The 27,756-nt window shown below is 40.5% G+C and overlaps 2 protein-coding genes across 5 annotated transcripts in view; both read left to right on the top strand.

Annotated features, from left to right (window-relative positions):
- On the top strand, positions 1-26,978 carry LOC135486693 (uncharacterized). Of its 4 annotated transcripts, none has more exons than XM_064769735.1 (18): positions 1-115; positions 5,579-5,613; positions 7,497-7,657; positions 7,804-8,133; positions 8,453-8,585; positions 13,075-13,241; positions 14,806-14,954; positions 15,196-15,352; positions 15,752-15,852; positions 16,306-16,546; positions 17,047-17,207; positions 17,614-17,782; positions 18,038-18,196; positions 18,355-18,507; positions 18,652-18,739; positions 19,193-19,256; positions 19,780-19,893; positions 20,169-26,978. In XM_064769735.1, exons 3-18 carry the CDS (start codon positions 7,567-7,569, stop codon positions 21,687-21,689), a joined length of 3,798 nt encoding a protein of 1,265 aa, XP_064625805.1. In that variant the 5' UTR covers positions 1-115; positions 5,579-5,613; positions 7,497-7,566; the 3' UTR covers positions 21,690-26,978. The 4 variants fall into 4 exon arrangements, with proteins under 4 accessions (XP_064625805.1, XP_064625801.1, XP_064625804.1 ...); XM_064769731.1 differs by lacking the exon at positions 13,075-13,241 and adding an exon at positions 11,527-11,732; XM_064769733.1 differs by lacking the exons at positions 1-115; positions 13,075-13,241 and adding exons at positions 1,549-1,624; positions 11,527-11,732.
- Positions 26,979-27,574: 596 nt separating this feature from the next.
- LOC135486692 (uncharacterized) overlaps positions 27,575-27,756 on the top strand; it is a 31,566-nt gene continuing 31,384 nt past the window's right edge. The window contains exon 1 of the mRNA XM_064769729.1: positions 27,575-27,668. The gene's annotated coding sequence lies outside the window, so the exon portion shown is untranslated. The remainder of the gene's footprint in view (positions 27,669-27,756) is intronic.

Raw genomic sequence — 27,756 nt, 5'->3', positions numbered from 1 at the left:
CAATTTATCAAAATGGCCGATTGAGAAATTTAGGCCAATCTCTAAACGATATCTGCGGTGTTATTGCGAAATTACGGCGACATAATGAGTCGAAATACCGTTCATTGAAGACATAGTAAGTTGAAGATTTATCTTATGTCGTTGATCATAGTAGAGACTTATTAATTTGGCAGGAGTTCTGCTCCGAAACGGGGGTTTCCAACCCTTTTCAGTGGTTGTTGTTCTCGCAAGATCATGCACATTGTATGACTACAGTGTCAGCATGCATAGCTAATGTACGCAAGTGACGTAAACAAACCTACATCGAAATTGAGAATGTCGGGCCTTTTACAACTTGGCCCTCTTCAGGTGTACATCCCGTTTTTTGCCCCCCATAGGAGAGTCAAATCAAAACAACACCGCTGTGTCCCGCGTCCGTTGTCGTCATCGTCGTCGTTGTTGTCTGTATCCTGTTTCAAAAACAGTGGCCCGTTTCTAAACCGCTACTGCGCTAAAGCTATGATCTTGAAGCTCTGTACACAGGATCCCCCAGGTCAGGTGACCTCTACTTTGACAATGAATTTCGGTCTGATTTGATTCTTAACTTGGCCACCAGGGGGCCAGAAGTGGAAACCTAAAAAGTGTGATATCTCTCTAATGAGTGACTCATTTTCGATAATTTTTTTATGGTGGGTTCTCCTAGCAAGGATACATCACATTGACCTAATTTTCATGGTGACAGGTCAAATGGCGTAAATTGGCCATTTGAGTGAAACACTGAAACTATGGCACATTTCTTAACCGCTATGAACTTGAAGTAAGGTACACATGACTCCCTACGTCATGTAACCTCTGACACTGAATTTCGATCCTATCTGATTCTCGACTTGGCCACCAGAAGGCCAAAACTAAAAAGGTAAAAAGTGCAATAGGTCAGTCAGCCTCAGTCCACGGATTACGGTCAAGGGCATTGTATATTGTAGTGTGCTTAACATAATTAATAGAACTTAGATGGATGAACTTTCGATTGATTTTTGAATGATGTGGATTGGAAGCCCTGGTAGCAATTATACGCTTCCATCTGTCACCTGTGTTCAAGTAGAAAATATGTTCATATTTGAAAGGGCTCTTGGAATAATGTCGGAAAAACGTGTTGGCATCAGAGAAGTCCAGTCATTGCCTGTTGCCATTGGGTACTGAACATGGTTGCATATTCAGGAAAAATGTGGAAGCATATTTTTCGAAATTGGTCTAACCCTTGAATTTTATGTTGATAACTTGTCCTTGAGGAAACTGTATCATTTGCGTGGTTGTTTCAACATTAGTAGGTGTTGGAATTATGTAAATTTCTGTGTGTGTCTGTAGATAATCCATGGCCAACTTCAAGCATAGTGACTCCGGTGAAAAGATTGAATTCAAAACTTGATCTGAGTTTATCTGACAAAATGAAGGTAAAACACAAAGATTCCTTGGAACATCCTCCCCGCTCTGCAAAACCTGTTGGGTGATCTAGGTTCTCTCATTGACTTGCTGACTGCTGAGATCAAAGTAAATATGTTGTCTGACTGAGATCAGAGACATGGATTTGCCTTTTGATGAATGTGAATTTTAGGATACAAACATGACAAATAGTTTCCAAGGCCAGGTAGGTTTTGTGCATTTCCGAAAAATATTTCCCCATTTTAATTTTTGTTGTTCTTCTTCAAGACTGATTTGCACCTCAAATGCTCAATTCTGCTCCTAAGGCCGATGGCGATGAAAGTAATTCCCGGACCCCAAACTGGGTCATTTTCCGGTGGAAATAGCAATATTAGAGACGTATTTCAAATTTCAGGCGCTTCAATTTCGTATAACTTCTGATGGCTTGCTGTGACTGAATGTCTCGAAATTAGTAGAGAAAAAACATGTCCCCCAAAGAAGGTTTTAAAAAATCACGAGGTGTAAAAGTATAAATATCATTGAAAGGCCTGTTGCTTGGCGATGGGCATTTCATGCACTCCGGCTTTCATTTCGATAGATCCTTTTGAATATTAGATATGACTGTTTCTCAGACGGCAGTTGACTTGTTCAACAAGTTCACAGCATGAATAAATTCTGTTCTATACTTTGAATCAAAATTTGCACCACAGTGACCGTTGTTCCACATTCTAGTATAGTCTGTCTGACAAAGATGTACCTTTCCGTCCAAGCATTTTTCAAAAAAAGAAGAAGATTTATCAATCTGAAGTTCTAAACATGTGTTGTTATTCATTTTATTTATTGCATGTATTGTGGGGGACATGACATTTCTTTTGAATGATAGTAAACAGACCGAGAATGAAGATTTTGTGATAACCGTGAATTTATCTCACGCTGTTGTTCATTGTCGGGCTTCTGAAATTGAAAAAAAACAGATCTGTCATTTACACCTGGTAAGAATTATATTGCAATAGCTAGATCATAATTGATCACCTGCATACATTGTATAAAGCTTACACCATATTTAGTAAAGTTCTAATAGTTCATGTGCCCTACCTTACAACTAAATAAAGTCACTCCATGAAAAGATTTGTTATAAATCATCGTTAACCAAACTTTCGACCGAGTTATGATAAAATTTTGGATTTCGATAACATTCTGATACATTGTACAGTCGAATCATCTCCACTTGGAGATATGAAACTAGGGATTGCTCAGTACTAAAACAGAACAGTGCTGATGGCCCGATGTCAAGTATGATCATTTGGTTACGTGAATAAAAACTTTACTCAAATTGCATATTAAAATATGTCAGTTTTAAAAGTAAACAAATTTATAAAATTTAACAACTTCGTCTGCTTCATGTTGAAAAGATTTGGCACAGAATCGTCCTTGTATGAGTCTGTCTCAGCCACCTACGCTGCTACCTTTGCCCAACAACGTCACTCATGTTATTCTCTGCCTTCATTGAGTGAATTGTGAGCGTATGCAATGCAATGCGACCAAATCTCCAAGCAGATAAAAACGGAGGGCTATACACATCCAATGCACTGCTAGGTCTGTGTATTCGAGCCAGTTCCCGATATTTGGTATTCTGCACGCTTTGCGTGGTATTGTAATAATGGTCAGTACGCTTATTTGCAGTGGAAATGAAAGATTGTATTGAAGTAATGTTTTTTTAAAGGTGTAAGTTGTAAGCGATACCCAGTAAATTGAATAAGTATTGTACAAATTCGGGATTGGGAAACTTTTGCGTTGAAGGGGTTGAAATTTTATATGGGGTTGGTTGTGAACAATTATTTACTGAGGTAAACAGTGTTCTTGTGGCAAGTGCCAGCAGTATCGACATAAAATGTATAAAAATATAAGTTGTCAAGCATGTCAGGTGCTCTGATGATAATCATTGATGACATAACAGGGACATATATTGATATGTAGGCATTGGCAAGAGGAAAGTACAGCAACATTGCCTTGGCCCTTTGGGAAAGGTGGTTATTGCGCTGCGTTTTCAGGTCCTGCAGAATATTCATTGGAATGATGCCCATTTAGGGTCCCCAGCTGTCATGAGTGCTGAATTGATTTTATCTAGGCTGTCCCAGGTGACAAGGGGTGGTGATGCCAATTGCATAATTCCGGTCGTACATGTAATGTATGTACACTGATATGAATGCTAAACTTTTGTTGTACATGGTCAAGCCAAATAGCTAGACCATGTATACACATGTTGAGGTTTTAGCTCTTATCAACGATTTGATGATGTTTATGAGATGTCTGATTCATGTGTCAACAGAAGAGAACCAGTGAATGTTCGATTCTTGTTGTCAGTCACCTACATACTATTTATTAAATGCATAGATAGGCTAGTTTAGCTTTTGTTGTGCACGCACATTGACTTGAATGATATCGATAGGCTCTGCTTCGTGTGAGAAACCAGGATGTGGTCGTCTTGCGTGATACCACATCGAACGGCACATTTCGTTTTGAATTGATTGGTTGTGGTATTAATGGTCCGTTGGAGAGAATTTGATGATTAAACTCATAGATCGTTGGTATGTATACACTCTCTCTCATTGATCAATAGATTCTAGGGTACCGGAATGTTGGTTTCGAGTGCTCTTAGCTGTTTTCATTGGCTAGGCCTACTGTTTTGATGAACAAGGCACTCTAGTTGGTTCCCCTTTGTTAATATCCAAAATGTTTTCGTAATGCACTTTTGTCTGATATGTACACAATACTGAGTAATACTATGCAATGCATACATATTGTTTAGCAACTATTTAGCCAGTTTTGCTGCGTCTGTTTCACACAGGCCTACTACACGTGATACTAATAGGCCTTTCGTGCAGGTGCCCCGCCCCTCAACCGGCTAGATAGCGTCTACACAGTATGTGGTATTACTGTGTTGATGGATATGGGCTGGTCGGGAGGCGTCTTAGCCTTGGATCTGTGTGAATCCCTAGGTGTCGTATGGGCTAGCATACCTACAGGTTTTTCCCGCATATTTTCTTTGGATACACCCCTGAACCCAAACTTCACAAACTGATGTAAACGCTGAATCCAGGGATTTGAGGTGGGGCGCTCTGGAGAATGGTTCGGGTGCTTGGAAATTTCAAGCCGAGAGGCATCTTTTCCATGTAGGCCTGTTGACTTACAGGTAAAATAGGCAGTTGGAGGCGCCCATTGGCCAGGCGTAAACCTGTCAACACACTTATCATTTGTGTGCTTTTGGGTTATGCCTACAGTATTGTATATTTTAATTTTGGTATGTTGACACAGACATAAATGATGGACAGTTCCCAGTAGCCAGGCCCAAAGTCTAGGTTCAGTGGTGTATATTTTATCACATATCAATATCTGGCCTGTTTGATTTGAAAGTACTCCGCAGAAACAGCAAGTAAATTCATACTGGACCGAGTACAAAATTGGAATATCCTTATTCAAGTTTCAAATTCTAAACCTGGCATTGATGCTACTGCGGTACTGAGAAGGCTCATTTTTTGGCATCTTTGACTTCGACTACGAAGACCTTTGCACTGTAAGTGATTTCGTCACCTATTGCCATGTATGCCTTACATACCATGTACATTGACTTGTAGTCATCAGGGAGATTCCGTTGTACGAAGAGTGGTTGAATGTACAGTCACTTCTAGTGTAAATCAACAAAGGAAGTAAGCATTGAGTAGTTCAATTAAAAGTTTGGACAAGATTTCACCTTTTTTCGGGAGTAATGGCTTGTCATAATTAAAAATCTACACATACATTCTACTTCTTTCACATGTATGTTTGACAAGAACACATGCGTGGGTCTGTGGATCCAATGACAACCTGTTGATTGTTACTTGCTTGAATCTCTTTTCAAACCTTGCCCTCGCTCAAAGAATATGATTATGACTCATTCTTGTAAGTAATGTTACGGGCATTTGAGGTGAAGGATTTGTATCACATTCGAGGTTGGCTTCAATAAAGTTTGCGTCTGTGCAGGTGGTTGTGAAGAACAGCTCATAGAAGCAATTTTTTGTCAGTGCAACGTGCAACAAAAAGACCTCTTGCCTGGGGGCAAAACTGCCTGCAATGACGACAGTAAATGAGCAATATATTTGCCATCAGATTTTCATTTCTTCTCCATTTTATCTCTTTTTAGGATTAAAAAGTTATTTCCGAAGGAATTCTTATTCTGTGAGTATGGCCTTCTGAAACAGGACTGGTGATCTTATCAACCACAAATGGTGTTTAAAGTTATGCAGTTCTGTGGTAATGTCTTCTATTCTGGGGGATATGGCCTTGACATAGGTCCGACTTAAGCAAATATAGAGTGCTTTCATATCAGCCATGTTGGAGGGCAGAACAATGATTGTCGTGCCTGACTTAACTGAATGACTTAAATATTTTTTCAGGAAGAGCCCTCCTAGACCTATAGGGTCTGTGCAGGCTACAAAGTCACCTTGTGGAATTAACTGCAAACACATAGAAATGTTTCCCACTTATGCAGGTGAAGGCCAACCATCTCTCTAGGCTAATCTAGCCTCAGATAAGTTATGCATGAACAACATCAAGTAGAAAAGTAATTTTGTGTTCAAATGGGAACTGGTGGAGTACTAGGCCTTCATTTCAATGGAAGCAACTTAGGGCTGCCAAATTGAACCAGGGGCTGCCAGGGTGACGCCAAGCTACCCAGAGGCACCAAGCTGCCTACCCATGCATCCTGTCTGAGCGAGATATTCTAAAACCCTGGCTGAAAACCTGAATTGATCTGTGTTGATTATAAAATTCAACATATGAAACAGGAAATGCAATTGGTACAGAGCTTGATTATGTCTGTATCGCTTCCCAAGAACCATCAAAGCGATCTAATTCATTTTGACACTTTCAGTTGAATATTCAATCAAGATATGTCTTGTTTTCTTGGTACATAACTGATTCTTACAATACCAGTATCACAAAAGTTAAGTGGCATCAGTTAAACCTGATCTTATCATCCAGTGATGATGGAGTCTGCTGCAGTGCCAGTACAGAATCAATTTTCTTTAAAAAATTCTTTGAACTCTTTGGTTCAGATTGATCTCTGGATAAAAACCCCAAGGACTAATTTTTAAATACAAGTTTAAGTACAATTCCCACAGCTAAAAACGACGCTCTCCCTAATTGAAATCTGGTTCCGTCCAACCTCATGACTATTCAAATGTTGTGTCGTCTCATTCCGGTAATACAAGGTAGTCTCAGTGGTGTGTGTATGCGGTGTTTATTCCACCGCCTAGATTTGGCCTGTTGCCTCGTTCGTAAATCACAGGCTATGAGTAAGCAGGGGTCGTAACTCTTCAACGCTGGAGAAGAAATCAATGAGACGGTCGGGTCATTCAATTTGTCGACATTTGTGTAGTAGCCTCGGACCTGCGAGGTGGATTCACAGAAGATGCAGGAGTGCGCAGTTAGATGATCAGTCAATATACGAAATATGTCCATGTACATGTGGCTGGCTATTTGCATTGTCAACGCCCTGTTTGTGTTGGCCAACCTTGACAAAGAAAGTTCACGTGCTGTTTAAATGTCCACCAGCCTGACACTAACATTGTCAAAATGATAACTTTTTTTCATGATGTACACGTCATGTACCTCACTGGCAATATAGCGTTTCAATCGCTCAGCTTGCTTTGCAGTAGGGAGTCAAGAGGTTGTGGATTGGTGACCCCCTGGATTTGGCTGACATTTAGCTGATTATTGACTGTGCCCCCCTCACATTGTTTCTCGGCGGGTCAGACCCCCTATGCCGGAGTTGATAATGACCCCCTGTAATTAAGGTTGTTTTTGACAACAACATGAAAATGCAATTATGAAACATCTTTGAAAGTCTTGACCTCGTACCCCTTCCAGAGAGTATCACACCAAAATTTTAATTTATGATCCACATAGCCAAGGGGGTCAAGTATGTTCTTTTTACTTCTAGCTTCTCATCGATACATTTTCTGGAATACTTCCAAAGAATTTTCTAAACGTCTGTAAGTTCTCACATGCCGGTTTTACATAAAAGTGTGTCTTAAATTCTCACCTCTTTTTCGTTTCAGGTCGTGAGCGTTATGTGACTACCACCCCTGAGGTGGTGGTTTGCTCCTGTGAGTGTACGAACGACAGCACATGATGAAACTACCAACCTTTTTCCTCCTTGCCTTTGTAGTCAGTTTCGGCAAGGGGGTCGAGAGTGAACTCCAATCCATTGGTTGGGGAAGTAAGTATCACCCAAAACATATAAGCTTGCTAACTAGGTTCTAGGATCTTTCAAAATATGGTTCACCTGCAAGACAAATCACAACTGACCAGATTTGTGTAACAGAATGTTGCCACTTGAGTTCAAAATTTTATAAACTTTTTCAGAACTCACCCCGTCGGATCCTTTTCTAGAGGTTGGTCAGCCTTTTCGTTTGAACTGCACAATGTTCTGTAATCGCTTCGATGAGAACGTGAGTTGTAACGTCTCCAATGTGTTCATCAAATTCATCCAACGCGGAAATAAAGCCGATCAATCCGTTCTAGTCAGGAATGATGGGAATGTTCGCCTGACGCCATTGTCATCGACGATAATGGAGTATTACAACCCAAGTGTTCAGATGTCGGATATGGGGAAGTACCATTGTTATATACGGAGGAGTGAAAGTGATTTGACCAAATCCATTTGGTTAGACTCGACGAGGGTTTCCATTGGTTGTAAGTAACTAGTGAGCGACATTGCTATCTGGACAAGAGGCCGTGATGATAAAACATCTGGTCAGGTCTATGTGACCGGCAAGAAAGAGGTTCCATGCAGGGGAAGGGGTCATGGGGTCCTGCTGTGGACAATGGCAGCCAACTTCTAGCTTTTTGAGAGAAGTGAACATTTAGAATGCCGTAATTTGAGGTAGTATTATTCTTTATGGTTAAGGTTAGTAGATATCTTACTCTTCGTCAGCATGCCATCTCTTTTCCATGAACATGTAGAATGAGGTTGTCTGTGTTCAACATATCAACTCTTTGTTCCCCATTCCAGATCCTCCTAAGATTCCTACAAGGTTAGACTGCCGGTCTCCGAATTGGGACTCCATGAAGTGCTCATGGGACTGCTCAAGATACGATAAATTCGGACCGACTAAAGTCTATTGGAATGTTACGTACATTTTGGAGTAAGTATATTTGTTCATTAGTGTAAGAAAGTGGGCAGAACTTTCATCACAACCTGAAGGGTTAAATCCTCACATGGTGAGAACGTTATGTGATTGTGGGAGTTCTTTATTTGGTAAAACTAAAAGATAACTTTTTCAAGTAATGGTTGTATCAGGTTGTGGTCGTCAATCATTTTCTTATCTCACTGTAATATTATGAGACTAATGATTCAACTTGATAATTAAAGTTTACTATTACTATTACCTTGAAAATGTAGTATACAAGGTCACCTCTAAATTTGTTCTATCTTATGAATGCTATTTTACATGTGTAGCATATAAAGCTTGTTTCGAATTTCAGTAGCTCAGAACTCTTTTTGTAGGATTTTTCTAATATTTTGCTCAGTCTTTCTGACTTTTAGCTTGAAGGAACTTGACAGATTTCAATGCAGCCACTGGATAGAGATGTGATACGCGCCTTTCTCACAATTTATGGCCAAACCCCCTCAGAAAAACTTTGAGATGAGATCTGCATAAGGTCTTTCGTTATAACGCCCAAAATACTACTGGAGCTAACAGTCAGTACTGATAAGTTAGCTACTCTCCGGTACTTTTTTTCTTCCTCTATTGAAGCCTTTAGGGCATGGATAACCCGTTGGAACAGGGGGTTTGGTCCATGTAGATATGTGTAGTTTGGCCGTGAAGTTTCATGCTTCAGTTGAGGTTTCATCTTCATATAATCAGATTAAAAGTGTTTTTCAGATCTGGCCAGAGGTACTGGGCTGAACTCTTGTCACTAAACTGTAATATGTAATGTTACACAGCCATAAGCAGCTGGTGTCATAGTCGACCCTCTTAAGTTGTCACAGTGAAAGAACTTTTGTCACATTTTTGAGTTCAACTTCGGTAATCACCTGAACGATATGAAAACACTATTTCCAGTTATAAAAACAAGGTGTCAAACCTTTCCCCATTGGCTATTAATGTACGAATCTGCGCCTGTGGTAATTAACAGAAGAACTTTCCAGTGTTCTTCTTGTATGGAAAAACATAAGTTGAATTTAAACCTAAGGAAGCATCTATTTCCTGTCGAGAAAATTCTAATCACACCCTTGTCACTCTTCAGTTATTAAGGGGGCTGAATCTGTCCTCGACCTACTCCACTGGCATGAAAGCTATGGACGGTGTGTGAAGGGGTAAGGGATTATCTCAAAATTGTTCGATGCAATGAGGGATATAACTTTTTCATCTAGCTGCAGGGCAGGGGTCAGCCATTTCCCTGCCAAATTGCTTTTTTCTTCAAAATTCAGGCAGTGTCCAAAAAACCAGTGGTAGGTTTTCACGTTTTTCTTCGCAGTTTCCAGAGTGCAAGTCAAACACTTTTTGGGAAAACTTACAAGTAAATGGAAAAAAATTGTCGGGGGTTGTGAGGGGTTAGAAAATGCAACACTTACAAGTAAATGAAACAAATTGTCTGAGAGTAAGAGGGGTGAGAAAATGCAACACTTTAGGCTGGAACTACCAGGGGGTCCAATTGGTATTCTCTGGTGACTAAATATGCACACGAACATGACTAAGTGAGCTGGGCTTGGTTTGACCTGTGTCTAGCATGAAATGCTGATGTACAGCAAAATAGGAGAGATATCTATTGGGCTATTGAACATTAATCTAGCCACCTGCCTCCTCCCTATAGTCCCCCTTTAACATTAAAGTGAGGGATTTTTCGACTACTCTGTACCATTGTCTGGCAGGTAAGGGCCTCCGAAGAGAGAGACATCTTTGAAAAAAATGACACAAAATCTAGTTTTCTTACTGGTATCCTGGGTGGGTGTTGTTTGAAATGGGGAAGCCAGGTCAGGAGCTGGTCAACTCATTCTTCATCAAGTTTTTGAGGCATCGCTTGTAACACTAAATATCACAGTGCATAGGCACTGTGAAAATTTCACTTGGGGGTTTCAAAATTCAGCTGCATTCGATTGCGATTTCTATGAACTGCATTGTTGTTGTCTCTTGGCAAGGTATCAACTGCGGTGTACATTGTCGGAACAATCAATAGGATTGACGCAGGTAGGCCCTCGATCAATTCAGTGCTTGCTGACAGCTGGCTGCAATATCTGGGTCATGCCAGACAGTGCAGACCTTGGCTTGTCGATTGTCTGACCTACATACCTTATAATGGTACATTTAATCCGCCAGCTGGGTCAATTTCTCGAAGGAATCTTGTTTGAAGATCAATATAGAAGTGTTGGCTCTGAGTTACATTGTTATTTACTTGTTCTGACTTATGCTAACAGGGGTTGTTCATTTAGTACGTACACATTTAATGGGGAGAGGGCATTTGTAAATGTAGCCGTAATAGCTGAACTTTTGTTTATGGGGGTAAACTGGCATCATATGATATCCACATATAACAGCGACATCCATTATAGGCTTTAAACTTATGACGCTCGACGGTCTTTACAGCCTGGGTACAGGGTTCAGGCGATATCACCAATTTGTCATGTTACTGTTTCAAACTTGCATGCGTTTTAAATTTCCAGGATGCATGTTTTACACTTAACAGATGTTCATTGAGTTTGCATGTCCCGTTTATATCCCATTTGTTTTCACTCGAAGTTTGCTTGAGAATAGTTTTAATATTTGAAGAGTTCAGATGTGAAAGCCACAAAATGTTTCTGCAGTGACTGTATGGTTTTTCATAAAAATTGAATCTTGATACATAATTTACTACACAGGATCTTGTAGTTTTGCAGTGTAACAGTTCTGCATTCAGATCCGAACATCAACTATGCCTCACCATATCACTTTTTTCAGAATTCCTCTGGGAAGCTTTTGCATCTGAAAGTCCTCACGTACACGTTGATTAATATCTTAATTTCTTCCGCACATTTTGAGTTTATCAATTGATTATTACACGTTTTCGTTTTGTTACTTTATGTTTTTATACACTTCCTCATTCCAGCGATCATGTTTGGCCAAATAAAACTACTATCCCCCAATTAGCCCGCAAAGGTAGCCAGTGCCCGAGCCTCAATATCTTGGCCAACACCTGCTACTGTCTGTGGCAAAATAACCAGTTCGACCAACGCGTTTTCCACATCTACCTCATTGCCAATAATTCAATCGGAACAGATGGGAGAGATTTTCGATTCGACACCGCTGACATAGGTACCAGAAACTAGTGGCTTTGGTCATGACGATGCACAATTTAACCTTACCTCTAATATGTGTACATTAACCCTTTAATGCCTTGCACCATTTTCCGATGGCCTAAAATGCGTATCAGAAAAAACATGAAATAACTTTTGCTTCAGAATGAAAGAATCATGTCTAAACTACCGGTAGATGAAAACACATTCTAAACAGCTTTCCAGGTTTGCGTAATTAGTAGACGCTTGCTTTTTAAGCGGAAGCTGTAGTAGGTAAACAATCCATACCCCAGCTTTCCCCTTGCAGGGTTTCTGCCTGCGTGGGGAACGGGTGACGGGGGCATGGGGGTATATCCCCCTCCCCCATCATCCTGATTAAAACTTATGTCCAAGTCTAGAGTGGCATTTTAAGATACCAAAGAGTAGATATTAGTGTTTTCAGGAGCCAAAAAAGATTTAGGAGGGGTCATTTTCTAAAAAAAAATTTTTTTAAATCCTTTTCTTTTCATTCTCCCCATGAAAAAAATCCTGGCTGGGCTTGCTGGTCTCGACCATGTTTTTCACGTGGAAAATGTACCGATCTTCCTTTCTGCTTTTCAAAAATAACATCAACCTGCATATGCCCTGCAAAATCCTATATCCTGGAAAGTCTCCCTAAATCTAGATGTTTTTGTTGTGCCACGCCCGATTCATTTAAGACATTGTCTCTTCACCTTCCCTGTCTGTGTATCGTCGTGGACTACAGGTATACATCTGTTATCATGACAAAAATGGAACGAAATGGTGCATTTTGAAAAATTGATCACTGATCAGAGGAGAGTAATTGATGGGTTGGGCATTAATTCCCTTCCCCATGTGTTTGTATTTTGCTTTGTTTTGTTTGGTTGCATTATATCCATCATACATATTACCATATCCAATTTTTTTACACGTTCAAACTTTTCAGGAATATATTGTTGGTGTGCCTCCTATCAATAGTGATGAATGGTCAGAAATAAATACATGATAATACTGTGTGTGCTAGTAGTCGGTCAAGGTCTTTGCACTGGAAAACTCATCACTATTTTCGTCATGTACTGACAATATACACAAAACAAAGTTTTTGCATCATTTTGCATAACTTGATATGTGGACTGAGGCATGCCTTCGCAACGTGTCCCTGTACGACTTCAATGCTTGTTACAAATTCTGCTTTCTAATTCTTATGCTTGTCAGATTGATAGTTTTAACAGATCAACGAGCTAGCCACGCTGCCCTTCCCAGCTGTACCATTGTCTCCAAATGTGTCCCTGGTTCGGTGCGACCAGACACTCGCATCCTTCTCCCTCACTTAACCTTCAGTGTGTCCCATTTCATTGTAGTTACATCAGTACCAATTTGACCTCGCCAGAAGGGGACTTCGATTCCTGCTCTTTTGAAATCAACAACGATTTTCATAAGGCGGCCGATTATTCGTTTACTCTAACAGCTTATTCGTTGCTGAGGACGGTGACGGGTAAAATACACGTCAAAGCATCTCGGGCGCTAGGTATAAAACAATTACGATTCTAATGGGGAATCTGCAATCCACAGTCAGTTTTCGGAGCATTTGTACTTTTGCTTACCTTTGGAGGAGATGGCATCCATTTTGGTGGTCTGTATCGCGGCATCAAGATGAATGAGGATGTCTAACCTCCAGTGGTTTGTAAAAAAAATGACGTCGAAAGGATGACACGTTGATGCCCAGTTTCGTAAGTCGTCCCGTGAAGTATTGCGAAGACTCGCAGTGTTTCCTATCGGTGGCAAATTGCAGCTTCCCCATTGTGTTTTCATGTAATACTTTATCTTAACTTTTGGTTTTTGGCTGTGAACATTACGAATTTCCCGAACTAATCATCCCTACATTTCTTGGAGAAATCTTTCTTTTGTCTTTAATGGGCCAGTATCAGATTCTATTTGAAAAGACACTCTTTTGGAATTTGGTTTGGAGGATGGTTTCATTGTGCCAGTGAGTGGAGGTTTGTGCATTATCTCAGATGTTAGCCTCACGTCGTGTCCTGTTGCAAGGCTAACAAATTTTCAAAAAATCCTCTGTCTGACCACTTTCCTACCATTCCTTCCATTCCTAGCCCAAAATTTGAAACAACATTCAGAAGGAAATAGAAACTACTGGGGCTACCATCGACCCACCTCATTGGGAGGATAAACTGGGATAAACGACTCTGCATTTGGATCACGTTTAAAATGTTGTCACCTGTTGGCCCTGGGACATAACATCCCCTTAACTTAACTGCAACTGCAAGGATGGTGCATAGGTTCTCTAAGTTTTACAGACAGTAGATGTATGTCTTTATAGATAATGATATTCTGATTGGCCTACCCTTCTACTTTATGTGGTGAGGGGAATGTAAAATTGTCCTGGATGTAGTGGGTGATGGGTAATTACGACTTTGAGATCAAGATAAACGGTATAAATTGTATGGCTATTTTATCAACTATTTCAATTGGATTGGAGAGGAAATGTTCTTAACACCATCAAAAACGTGCTTTTTTGCTAACATCCCATTTTAGACTCCACTATTTGGGGCTTAGCCCTGGCTCGCAGCTCTGTTAAAAATACAGCGTAGATTTCTAACGTACAGATGTGTTTGGGTGTATTTGTAATTTTCACTGCCACACCAACATGACCCATGCTAACATAACTTCTAAAAGCCTTGGTGGAAAGCTATTAAAAATCTTCAGTAACCACTGTGTTAATATGCTATTTCCTACAAAAGCGTGTTGCATCCTGATAGAAATTATCCTTACTGGTTGAGTCAGGTACATGAGGTGGAAAAATTCCTGTAACAGATGATTATTTCCTGCTTTCAATTTGATAATTGCAAAGTATTCGTTGCATTAAAATTGGTATTAGGGCGTCCAGTGTCTTCTGTGATTAAACTTGTTGAGATGGGTTTGAAAATTGTCAGGGACCTCAGAGTTCTTTTATCTTACCTAGGATTGTACAATGTCCTAGAGAGTCTGTACAAGTGTCTTCCCATTTCCGTCAAAGCACCAGTCGAGCTCCCTCCTAACCTGATAATCCCGACTTGAAAATGTGTGTTCAATTTCAGTTGTTCCTGGTCAGGTGCGAGATTTGGACGTGGTTGAGGCAACCAATTCCTCCCTGACCTTACAGTGGGTCAACCCCAAGAACCTGGAGCCGAAGTTCTTGCCTTTGATCTACCAAGTACAAGGCATGTCCCGATACAAAATCCTCAATGTAAGACCTGTTTTTAGTTTTAACTCCATGCATCCAAATAGATTCATCAGCTTGGTTTAGTAATAATGATAATAAGTATGATAGTGAGATTTTATTGAGTGATTTTCATGTCTCAAAGCACTTAACACACACATTATTACCTGGTCGATGAGAATGGTGAAAAACGAGGCCAATTCAGGGATTTGTCTTCATTGTTTCCTATTGCACTTCAAAATAATGATAGTCTCATTTTCCTTTCTAGACCATGTATGTTGTGGAAAAATGCCGGACTTGTAAGCTCGTCGTCAAAGATTTGGTGCCTTACACGGGCTACACGTTCAGGGTACGAAGCAAGCCTGAAGAAAATGGTCTATTTTGGAGCAATTATACATTTGTTTCAGCAATGACAGACACGTATAGTAAGTTATTCATATTCGAGATAGAAATGTCTCATAGATGCCCCTGCAGTTCTGTTGAAAAAGTACATGACCGAAATTTTTGTCAGTATAAATAACTTAGCTTCACCGAGGACACCAACCTTGGGTGTCGCTAACATTCCATCAAACCCTTGCCTACCACTAGGTCTGCCTAACAAGTGGCAGGTCCCGGGTTCGAGTCCCAGGCCATGGGGGCAAAAAACACTGGCTCTTTACGTCTGTCTGATGGAAGAGTAAGCTGTGGTCCGTTGCAAACACTGCAAGACCCTTCACTGGTGGCCATTATCAGTATCCAGTTGTGGTGTTGCACTCCTGGTGTTGACCTGCTCTGATGACCATTGCCGTAGCCATTGGGTAAAAGTCCTATATTCTTGCTTTCAGTTCCGGGGCGTAATCCTGAAACGACAACAGGCGGCTTTACGTGGGAGACCCGTACCGCTAGAGATGGTACAAAAATTACCACGGCAGTACTTTACTATCAGGCAAGTTGGCTTATCGTTATAAAAAAACTGCACTACCGCTCTTGGGGTTTCTGCAGGTTTCAAATGTGAGAGACAAATTTGTATTATTCAATACTTTCATGGAGGTATGGTAAAAATTGTAGCCCAACAACATTGTCTGGTTTTCGGAAGGGGTTTGGGTTGCAGAATATGATCAGAATATTGAGGGTTTGATATCCAGCGGTGCCACTTCGGGCTCATGGAAGGCCGCTGTGATTGTTGCTGCTTGGTATTTGAGTTTGACCTTGATTATATTTTTCACTCAATCCGCAAAAATACAATTCACCAAATCCGCTAGAAGTTTTAAGTGGTTAAAATCTCTTTCAGTTAAGTCTAAGCAGTATTTGGAAGAATAATGAAAGGCCCAGGTTTTGAATGTGATTCCAATTGATAACAAAAAGTCAATATTTTAAAATCATGAATTGATCATTCTAGGATATTCCTCCGCAATATGCGCACGGTGCCATTTCTGATGTCGAGGCGTCCTTCCAGAAGAAGGAGTCCGGCTACAGCTTCCATAGCTTCACCGAGGCGTGTAACCACCAGCGACGCGAGTGCTACCTCAATAACCTGCTGCCTGACCAGGACTACAGCATAACAATTGAGGCAAAGACGATGATGGGATACGGGCCTATCGTACCGACGTCTGTCTTCCATATCTTACCTGTTCAAGAAGGTTTGTAGATTTCAATAACGTTTCAATTTGAAGTTATCAACTGTGGCAAGTAAGGGGTTCTTCAGTAATGGTTCATCAGTAATTGTGCCCACCCCCGACCCAACATGCCTGAGCCACTTGGTTCTCTCCTTCCACTAAGATTCTTTAGGATGCCAAAGTGCTTTCAGTCGAGCCCCTTTTGTTAACATATTTCATCAATACACAGTTTTTCTTTTTCTTTCCTTCTGTGTACACTTTAAAAGAAAGTTACACCGCTCCATCAGGTCTAAAATTGTGACCGGGAAGCTGAGCTAAAATGGAGACCCAAACCTGAAGCTATTTGCCGGAAGGTTTTGGGCGGACTTTGTGCTCCCATCTCAGGGTGTTTCACGTTCATTCCCCAGCCCACTAGAGTGACACTGCCCGAGTCTCGAACCCATGAGCTTTCAATCACAAGTCACACTCTTCCTCTGTGCAACCTCGCTTCCCACCAGATCAAAACTGTTCCTCTTTTCTTACAGGTCCTGCTCCCCCTGAAGATTTTCATGCTGAAATATATCAGACGACCTCGAATGATACTGCCAACACAACATCCATTTACTTCACCTGGGATAATAGCACTGTATCACCAAATGCTACATACACCCTGTTCTATCGGTATTGCAATAATGTCAATTGTACGGTGAGTGTATCAGGTTTTGTTGCGTAGCCCGTACTTTCTTTCTGCATTAATGGGGCACCATGAAAATATGCGAAAGTTGCAAGAAAGCACATCATTTAGAAGTGTTGGAAATACAGCTCTGATTAGTTGCTTTTCTGTGAGGCATTACCTCGGACACCGAGAGACTGGCCACATGGCCAAGCGGTGCATCAGTGGAAACAAAGCTCCTTGGATCAAGATGGGAACAACACACCACTATAAGAAGCATATGTCTTGTTCTGCGGTGGTCTTATCAGTACATCGAATGCGAAGAAGAAAAGATTTGTGGCTACACCTTGGCACAAAGCTGGACTTGCTCTCTGACCTTTTCAGGAGGACGACCAACTTTATTCAAAATTATCTAATGCAATATTTGTTTCTCCTTCAGGGTGGACTACAGTGGGAGAAGTTTGATGCAGCCACAGACAATTATAACCTGACTATCATCAATGACGAATTAAGTATCAGTGACTATAGCTTTTCTATGGCAGTAAGCATTGGCCTGTTCAGCCAGGGAATGTTGGATTGGGTGACCTGTCTCTATGATTATAACAAACGTAAGTTGAATCATTTTGGAGCAAGTTAGAGCACATCTATGTTATCATCCAAGTCACCGAGGATATGGATGCGCTTACCTAGTTCGCTACAAACTCCAGGATACATGAACCAAAAGTCGTGGCGGTGAGCAGCCGCGATAATGACATAGTCACAATGAGCCAGTCGAAGTTGTCGAAGCGTTTTGATTTGTCCCGGACAAGATATGGAGCCATATGGTAAAATCATTTCTATGATTATCCGTCCTTTTGTTTCAGCTCTCCTCAATGCGCCCGAGCTTGAAATTATGGAGCCAGAAGTCCAGGAAGAGAAGAGCCTGAAGGTGAAATGGGAATCGATGCCGTGCACGAAGAACGGCATGGTTATCCATTATGATATCATCGTCATGGAGCTGACAGATGACAACCAGCCCACAGGTGAGTTGATTTCTAATTGTAGCCAAGAGTCGCCTCGTGATGCCATCGTTGACCAGAGCCATTTCACAGCAAAATCTGCCAGTTGAATTTTGGGATTTTGATATCTGAATCGACGGACCATCTTGACAAGTTGTTGAATTCGTGTTATGTCTTTTCAGGAAAGAACGTCACCCACTTTGTCTCAGCGAAGGAGACTTCTTTCACGATCCCCAACCTCAAGTTGGGTACTCAGTACGGCATCACACTGATTGCTGTTGGACGTTCATCAAGCAAACAGAGCCAGCAGTTAATTGGCGCGACAATTCAAACTCGTTAGTATTATTTTTTAAGCTCCTCGGTCACATTTTGCCTAACTGTGCTTGGAAGGACCCGTGGCGGGAAGTCTGATAAGAGGCTATGGACCTGGATTGACTGATATCTCTTTGTGTCTCTCATATCACTGCTTCTTCTTTCAGCTGAAAATCCTATTACCATGATCATCATCGGAATTGTGGTTGCTGTTACTGTGCTGGTTATCATATTTGTCATCTTCTGCTCCTGTAGGTGAGTATTCGCAGACCCAGAAATGTTTTGCCACGTTTTATCGATGAAGCTTTAAAGGTTGACTATAAGAAGGAGCTAGGTGGACAAATTTTTCGTATGACTGATATGCAGTTAGAGGGCTGGGCTGTGTTTGACCTAGCTTATAGGGTATTCTTTTTCGGGTGTAAACAGTTTCTGTGTATTGTCAAATGGGAGAGACCCCTATTGGCAACTTGAATTGACCTCCTGTCTGTCTTCCCCCTTAGACAGGAAGGAGTTCTTAACATTCCACATAAGTTTATATTTGTGGGCTGTCATAATGAGACCCCCTCTTCCATTCATTCCAAATTGGTGAAGACAAAAGTCACAACCAGAATCCAAAGATAAGCTCATTTTAATGCTCAAGTTAGTCATTGTGCCAAAACTCATCTGATCATGGCCCTCCTTACAATAAAACATTTGATGTCTTTGCAGATATTACAGGAAGCTCGTGGACACTCCCATCAGTATTAACGTACCCAGGGGCAATGGACTAATTGTAAGTAGCTCAAGAAGCTCTAGAGGAGATCTGGAGATTCCAAAATAAGCTAAACCCCATTACCAAATGTTTAAGATATTTTATACCAATGAGGAAGTGGCCCATCGAATGAAAAGAAAGCTCATGCTGCCCCGTACCTCTTCAGGGATCATCAGAGGGTCAGAAAAATATCACGTCTTGTGTCATCTATACTATCATTGTGACATCATTTGCTGGCTCTTTTAGCTTATTGTGGCAAAGTGTCTGGCGTGATGTCATTAAAATTAACAACACAACGGTACAACCTCATCATCAGCTAGGCCAGCCAGATTTGGCTTATTAGATATTCTTTGCTTCCAAACTCCTATCTCTGATGCCGGGGGCCTGGCGAGAAGGCAGTTAGTACCCTGTATTTAACGAGCCGATCGCTAACCAGCAAGCCACAACAGAACGAGCTTCCTATGACGACTTCCGCTCGCAAGGCGGACACCATCCTTCCCACTAGGCCATTAGGATTGGTATTAAAGACATCTTTCTTCCACAGGCCTCATTCGACTACCGACATGAGGATGTTGAGGAGTTTGTGATCGATGCAGAGGGGGAAGAAGCAGAAAATTCTGACAGCGAGAACAGTCCTATACTCTCTCCAGTCAAAAAGGTAATGCTGAAAATACTGTCGGGAATGGAATGTTGACAAGGGTATAAGCGAAAACATATTTAGCAAACTTGCTGCCTTATATATTTTTGGTTTTAGCTTTGAAAAGTATTTGGTGTAAGCACAAGCACAACCAACAGTGCGGTCATGTACTTCTGGCATAACTTATACAGATCACACCCCTAATGAGCATGATGGGGGTTGATTTGCTATATTGCTGTGACCCACATTGAACGCGACAAAAATGAATGAAATCGTTGTTGTTGTTGTTGTTGCAGACGACTTTGGATACTCATCGTCAGTTGAGCCGCGATAGTGGCACTGGGAGCATGGTGTCGAACACAACCAAGGACAGCTTTAACCTGAGTGAGGCGGGGACCGACAGCGTCAACAATTCTTTAGAAGCCGTCTCCGAGGAGGGAGAGGACCAGTATCACGGGAGTGGTTGCAGCAGACGCTCCGCTGATGATTCTAGAGATCTGATGGTCACGCAACTGCCCACTAGTCAGGGTTATTGCGTCGTCGGCCTTGCTAACCCTGATGTCCCGGATGTCCTCCGCGATATTCAAGCCTACGGTCCCGGACCACCTCAAAACAATGTTTTCACCGTTGGGCTTGTTCAGTTCGAGAACCCAAATTTGCCACGTTCTTTGGCGCATAGTGAAGAGTCTGTGGATTTTAAGCCGGTGCATTCATCAAGTCGGGGCACATCGACTAACAGTCTCGAGACCCTAACAACACCTAGTCCTCTACCGGCTATCCGGCAGTTACAGCGGAATTATCTGCCTGATTTAGGTTACGGCACTGACGACTCGGAAGGAAAAGCCAAAGCGAAGCAGCAGGCAGAAATTGCTAAAAAGGAGGCAGAGCGACGGAAGTTGAAGGACAATCCTTTGAAGAAAAACAAGGATTTCTCGAGCTTAGGCTCGGTGTGTTCTAGTTCGAGTTTCGAGGAGTCGTATTCGAAACTGGCCGTGCGGAATATACCGCAGGACGACTCTGCTTTAAACAATAACGTTGTCATGGACGATAAGAACATTCATAAGGCGGGCAGTTTGAGCGAGTTCCGTGGGAAAGTGATGGCCGCAGTTTTACCTGTCAAGACATTAGTGATGGGAGATGTAGATGCTGGCAAGGGTACTAGGCAGAAAAAGGCATTTGATGACAGTTGTGGTAATAGTTTAGCCGACACTAACAGTGATAGTAATTTATCTTTGGGCTCCGACCCCAAAACTAGTCCTTCATTACCTGATGCTAGTGTGGAACTAAAAAATGAGCCGCGGCCTGTGCAGATACTGACTGGTGGTTATGTGCAGAGACCTGATACACTTGTGGGCAGAGATGTCAATGGGGGTGTGGTGAATTTAAGAGACACCTTCGGAGGGGATGTTAGTGAGGACGACACGTGCTCTGACAGCATAAGTCCATATTCGAAGTTAGGAATATCACCAGACATGGTCGATTTAAGTGCTTTGGGGCCACATGGCAACTATATGCCTCGGAAAGACATTCAGCCAATGGCGGGAAAAAACGGCTATGTGGATTTACCGATTTTGAACAACGCGCTACCGGGACAACGGGATAGTATCCGTGACGATCTGTCCGATTCGAGTTCCCAGTCTGATTTCTCGGTGGAGGATTGTTCAATAGACCTGAAGGCATTGGGTCTGAATATGGGAGGTGCGGCTGTGCTTCCATTAGACTTGGACACTGGGTTATCTCATACTGACCTAACTAATAACACACTTTGTAACGGCTATATTCGAGACTCTGACATCAATAAGACAACTTGTGTGTAGTGCTGATCATGTTTATAATAATTCGATGTTTGAATTTCCTTCGGTGTTTCCTTTTGTAGAATGTGATAGGTGAAGAAACACTTTGGTATGAAATGGCGTGTTCTGCCAGTTTTGGTTTAAGTATGACATATATTGTTGCTGGTTCTGAAATTAGTACCGAACGGGAGGATTCTACAGAACTATTTTTGAATTTGACGAGTATTGTCAATGAATGTGCTTGTTGAAGAAACATGCAAAGGCATTTTTTTCTGTTGGATTATCGAGAATTTGAAAGATGGTTTTAAGTTTGACTGCAAAAGCCAGGGCATGAGTGAAGTTGAGTGGAATTGAAGAGTTGCATTGCAAAATGTGATAAGTGCCATATCCAACGTTTTGGGGTTAAAAACAATACCTCACTATTACATTATAATGACAATTCTGTTCTGTTGATTTCAGTTTGAGAGCATTTCGTCCAACAGTTAACCTTTTATGATAAATAAAACAAATCCAAAGTTTTCCAATGCAGTAAATTATTAACTCTGCAGAGATTTTCTCAAAATGGCAAAATCAATATCTCACGTTTTGGAATGAAATTCTTCCGATTTTAATGGTGACTACACCATGGCAGTTGGTACGGTGATGCATTTTGTCAATTAATTTATTAATTACTGTCAAGGCATTGAGTAGTAGAGTTATATACTATTGTATTGTCATGATTCTCAAACTAGTACATATCTGTTGATATTGACCCATGTTGATCTGATCTATTTAGTTAATCCTTCATGGAAATTGTTTCCAATTTGGTGAAAAGGGGAAACTTTATTAAACAACAGATCAGGGGAAAATGTCATGCTATTTGCTGACCATGTCATGTGAAAATGATTCGACCAGTCAGTTGTTAAATTGGTCGTTATTTTCATTTGCTTGAATAACTTTACAAAATTTTGAAAAACAAACAATATATGATACTGCTGCTCATGAAAGTCCATGCCAAGGTTAACCCACCCAAAAATAGTCCATATGTGCGTTTTCATATAATGATTTTCCTGAAAAGTGAAAGATTGCAATTTTGAAATAGTGTTTCTGCAGTTGTGTTGTTTAGTCCGTGAGTAAATCTAAAACTAGGATTCTTTTAATGCTTGTTCTCGGACATTAGATTAGGGATTCGTACTTTTTAAAAAGTTGCCAATATAAATTCAGGGATTTATTATTAAACTGTTGGTGAGAATTTGACGGAATGGTTTTTGAACGACGACAAAAATATATTTGTGATAATATTGGGTGTTTGGACTTGAGGCTGGTTTTTTTTAAAGGTTGAATCTCGCCAATTTCTTTGTACAATTTTGTTTTTGAGTATGATTTTGTTGCGTGGTGCTGTTTTAACGATTTCGGGTTAAAATTTATTCGGGGAAATAATTTTCATGGCCTGAAACTTTTTTTCCAAATTAAAAATTTTTGGCAAATCCTTTGTATTTGAAAAGACGCAACATCAGTTGTCCAAAAATGTACTTTTTATTGGCAACACACAAAAATTTACGTGGCATACATATTGGGGTTAAACAAAAAACGAATTATTGATTAATTTTTTTCGTAAAATTTAGATTGGGAGCAGCTGTAAATATTTAAATGTGTAAATTATTCTTCCCCTTAGTCTCTGGTTCCCCTCAAGCTAAAACAAATTGTACTGTAGTATTTAGTAAACAAATGGATTAGTATTAACTGGAACAAATTTAAAATTATATAATATATTATTATCATAATAGGCCTATTAAAAAATTATACGTAAGTGTTTGTCTAAGGTCATGATTTGTTTTAAAATTGTTTGTGGGGGAGTTCAGTATAAATGCTCAGGGGCCGGGGGCCGAATTGCATTAGCGACAAACAACAGTGTTACCTCAACTAAGACTAAGAGGTATTGCTTTCTGTAGCTTTTGGACTTAACACCAACATCCTAAAGAATGAGTTGTCAGTCCCTGATGCAGAGTCTTTTCCGCAGGGAAAATTTCCTCAATTCGTGCCAAAATCTGTTTGCAGACTCTACCTTCAACCCTTTTATTGTGAAATTTCTATAAACTTTTATTGCATATGTGGTACTCTGCTCAGCTGTTTGAATCTCCCGAATTGCCGCCTTGAAATAGATTCAAAATATCGAGACGTCAGACTGAACTCCAGCAATGAACACTGCTTCCGACTATGTAACCGGTTGAAGAAATAGGTTTTTTTATTTGAGCAAGATTAGAATTTTGGTGAACTTTTCTTTAATTCTCCAAATTTTGTATGAATTTCTATGGTTGGTTTAAGAGAATTTATTAGTTGTTAATCATTTGTGACTAATCGGTAAATAATGGATTAGAGATCAATGGAATTCTTTCCTCGATACAAAAATGAGTTAAGGGTACATAATCAGATGTATGTAACATTATAATTGACTTGTAGCTCACTTATTTCTTTGTTGAACAGATTAATTATACTGATATGTGACAAGAGTTTGTTTTTTTCGTGAGATGATTTTGTTTATTTATTTATTTAGAGGTATTTCTGTAATTATTTTGCCAGAATGTGCTGAGGTTGATTAGGTTGCTGTACATTGCTGTACAGATGCAGTTACAAGTTGTAATGTTAGTGCTGGTACAGTAGAACCTCTCTATCAAGGACACCCTTCGGACTGACAAGAGCTGGCCTTAATATAGAGGTATTCTGAATATGGAGATCAAATTGTAAAGAAACAATCCATTAGGGACCAGAACCACTGTCCCTTATAGAGAGGGTGTCCGCACCATGAGGTTCTACAGTATTTTAAGTCCGATGTTATCCACAGGTTTCGAGTTATTGCGACGTTAACATTTAGCATGTTTCATCTGAAGATATAGTTATGAGACCTGTGGGTACCATTTTGAGACAGTGCTCTCTATGTTCTTCTTTAAATCCTTACAAATAACCGTCTGCTACCTGCATGAAGTCGAGATGTATTTTCAGCACCTGGTTAACGTCTCCGTTGCCACGTCTGCCTTGGACTTGGAGGGATACCAGTCCTGATGGCTCGTTATAAAAAGCCATCCTCATGATTCCCGACTAAAGCGACTTCGGCAAAATCTCCTTGCGGTCTACTGCTCTTCCTGAATCAAGCTTGAATAGCACTGTAATCTTAATCGTGACCGTACTTTTCAGTTTCCAGGCAAAGGCCATTGACCCCCACTTGAAGGCAGAATTTCTTTGGAAGATTTAAATTTTTGCTGAAAATCTCATCTCACTTCATGCAGTGGTCATTTATTGACAGACAGGTTCGTTGAATGTTGTGCGCACAATTTTGTTCAATACTGAAACCACCAGGTGCATTTATTTTGGTGAGAATGGACTCAGGTAGTTTTCCTGTTGGAATCGAAGAGAACTTTATCGAGGAAGGTTAGGGTAGTCCAACGTTGCATGGAGGGGAGACTCTGAGAGGCAATGAAATGCATTTTGGATTGTATAAGACTTGAATGGACTTCGTCTCCCAATATTACTGAACAATTCTGACACCTCATGTAAAATCAGTCTTAATGCGGACGACAGTTACTCGCTTGTTTTTGCTCACCGGTTACAAGATGTGGTATGCGATGGCGCTGCAATCGAGCTTGAAACTGCCTCAATGGATGAAATTAGCCGAGGAGGAAAGTAGGGGAATTTCAGTTAGAGTTTTTAGCAGCTTAATAATTTTGCAATGTTATGATTATAAACACGTGGATAATTTATTATAGTTATGGTTCATAGTTGTCATAATCAGGTTGGTCCAAAGCGCACAAATGTATTTATCATTCTTGTTAACTTTCTGCATCTGTAGCATGTCTTCGAGGAAACTTGATGAGAAGAGAAGTAAGGAGTACTCTGGGAAAATTGATATAAAATCATGATTGTAGCTGAAGAAGAGTAAAAAAAACCCTGTATAGCTTACGATAGTGTGGACTATCCAGAGACCTGCTATAATTGCATCTTTACCACTGGAAGTTCAGAATGATATAATTGATGAACTGATGGTTTTATATGGATACAGTGTCCCCCTCTTTCTGGCCGCATTTTAGATTGCTGGTGGCTCTATTCGACCCCTCCTAATGAGGGCCTTCAGTGAGTGTCGCTGGTGGCAAATTGTTCTGGCGGTCTGATGCAATACTGGTCTTTTCTAGTCTGAAGTAGACATGGGGCCGGTAAATCAACATTTTCACTGGATTTTTACGGTAGCACCACTCAGTCCGCAGCGACATAAATTCCCTCATTGGCCTGGTCAGTATGGGCCATCCTTTTTAATTTGGCAACAAGATCTGTGGATTTGAGTGTGATGTCCTGCCACATTTGCAAGAGAGTTAACAAGTTAATACTATGGGTCCATAACCACATGACATTTTGTAGGTGCTTTTGAGTTCTTTATTTTTAGTATTTAGCAAGTTTTGATCAAAATTGCTTGGGTTAACAAGATATATGAAAAAAATTGCCTCCGTGATATTGGTCCGCCACCTACAGGGGGTTGGGGGTACTTTTGTCGGATATGGATTTCATGTTGAAATATTTCGGGGCATTTTGCTGTCAAAGTTAAAATTGTGATTGTAAAGAACTTACCAAGTCCTTTGAGAATGTTGATAAAAATATTCTAGCTTTATTTAGAATGTGTTCTTGGTGTTGTTAAACCATAAGTTACATTGGCGCTCTGTTCGCAAGATAAATGTAGGTTCACATGAAAAAAAGGATAAATTTCAAGGAAATAAGTACCAGGTGTACATATTGTTGTGGTTTTTGTTGATGTACTTACGTCAGTATTTATACATTTAAATTCTTTGATTCTGAGTGCTTGTCACTTTACCTCAGCATTGCCAAGATAGAATTTGCCAATTTCTAGCTTGAGGCCATTTTTCTCGATTAGTGTTTTGGACTAACATTTTAATTGTAATAATTTTTACCTGGAATTATTCAATATCTTGGGTATCAGTGGCCAAAGTAAAAGTCCCTCAATTCTGACCAGCTACAAAGAATTGTCGTGGCGAGTCTATTGTTTATTTCTGGCAGCCCATAATCAGTATAATCATTACCACACAAAAGGTGGCACTGAGCTAGAAATGGGCAAGTCATGTCTTCTGACAGGGTTCAAAGTCTCACCAAGGCACTTAACTTTATTAGGTTCATGTCTGGAGTGTCAAGGCGTGATGGTGTACATATGATGATGTATATAAATATAACGCTGGACTCATTTGGGTTTGTGACATATCAGATGGAATTATTTTGTGGCTGTGTAAGAGTATGTAGTGTCAAGTACCCTGGAATAAATCTGAACTGTAAACATTACTTTATTAGCTGTTTTAATCTCTGTGGTGTATAGGTTGTTTTCATTTGATGCAGTTTTTTCCGTGCTAAAATTGTGTCCATTTTGATCAAATGTGGCACAAAGGTACACGGAAATCTAGCTGTCTCTAGAGAGTATCAATGAAATGACATGGTTACTGGGACTCATATGAAATCCCCTGGACAAATATGGATGAACAGAATAGGAGTTTTGCTTATCAATGAAGATCATAGATCACAAAAAGGACCTATTAGAAACATTCCTTTCCCACCCCCACCCCAATTATCATAATTCTCCCCATTCATTTGAAGCTATTTGCATCACACACCTTTGCCTTTGAATGGAGTGTTTCCAGGAAATGATAAAAGCGGATGTCACAAAAATCTGCCAAAAGCCCTAAATACAAATCAGCCTCTGTTTCGTTCAGGTTTTTACCTGAGTAGATTATCTTTATCTGCAGGAGAAATGTTTTCAGCCATTTCTTGCACAGAAAAAAGTCAACAACATGACGCCCAGTTTATGGAGGAAATGCAAAGATATCCTATCTGGGTTATTGTGATACCCGCTTTCAATCAATTACGCATGCGCAATGGTGTCAATTAAATGGAGTACAGTTCATGAGTCTCGAAGTTTCAAGGAAGTTCCCACCGAGTTTCTGGTGGCCTCATTAGGATTTCTCAGCAACTAATAAGGTACTTGAAATCTATTTTAATTATAGTATTCGAATGTCCAATCTCTTTTGTTGTTTTCAGTGGTGATCGCAACTTAATGACATTGTTT

The sequence above is a fragment of the Lineus longissimus genome, chromosome 4 (genome assembly GCF_910592395.1).
Source record: "Lineus longissimus chromosome 4, tnLinLong1.2, whole genome shotgun sequence".
NCBI classification, from domain to species: domain Eukaryota; kingdom Metazoa; phylum Nemertea; class Pilidiophora; order Heteronemertea; family Lineidae; genus Lineus; species Lineus longissimus.
Note: the sequence above shows the minus strand (reverse complement) of the source record. Positions and strands in the feature narration are given on the sequence as shown.

Coding starts and splice junctions, on each gene's coding strand:
- LOC135486693 (XM_064769731.1), top strand. CDS start 7,567: ATGATGAAACTACCAACCTTTTTCCTCCTTGCCTTTGTAGTCAGTTTC. Junction 7,658..7,803: donor CCAATCCATTGGTTGGGGAA/GTAAGTATCACC, acceptor AAACTTTTTCAG/AACTCACCCCGTCGGATCCT. Junction 15,353..15,751: donor AGCAATGACAGACACGTATA/GTAAGTTATTCA, acceptor TCTTGCTTTCAG/TTCCGGGGCGTAATCCTGAA.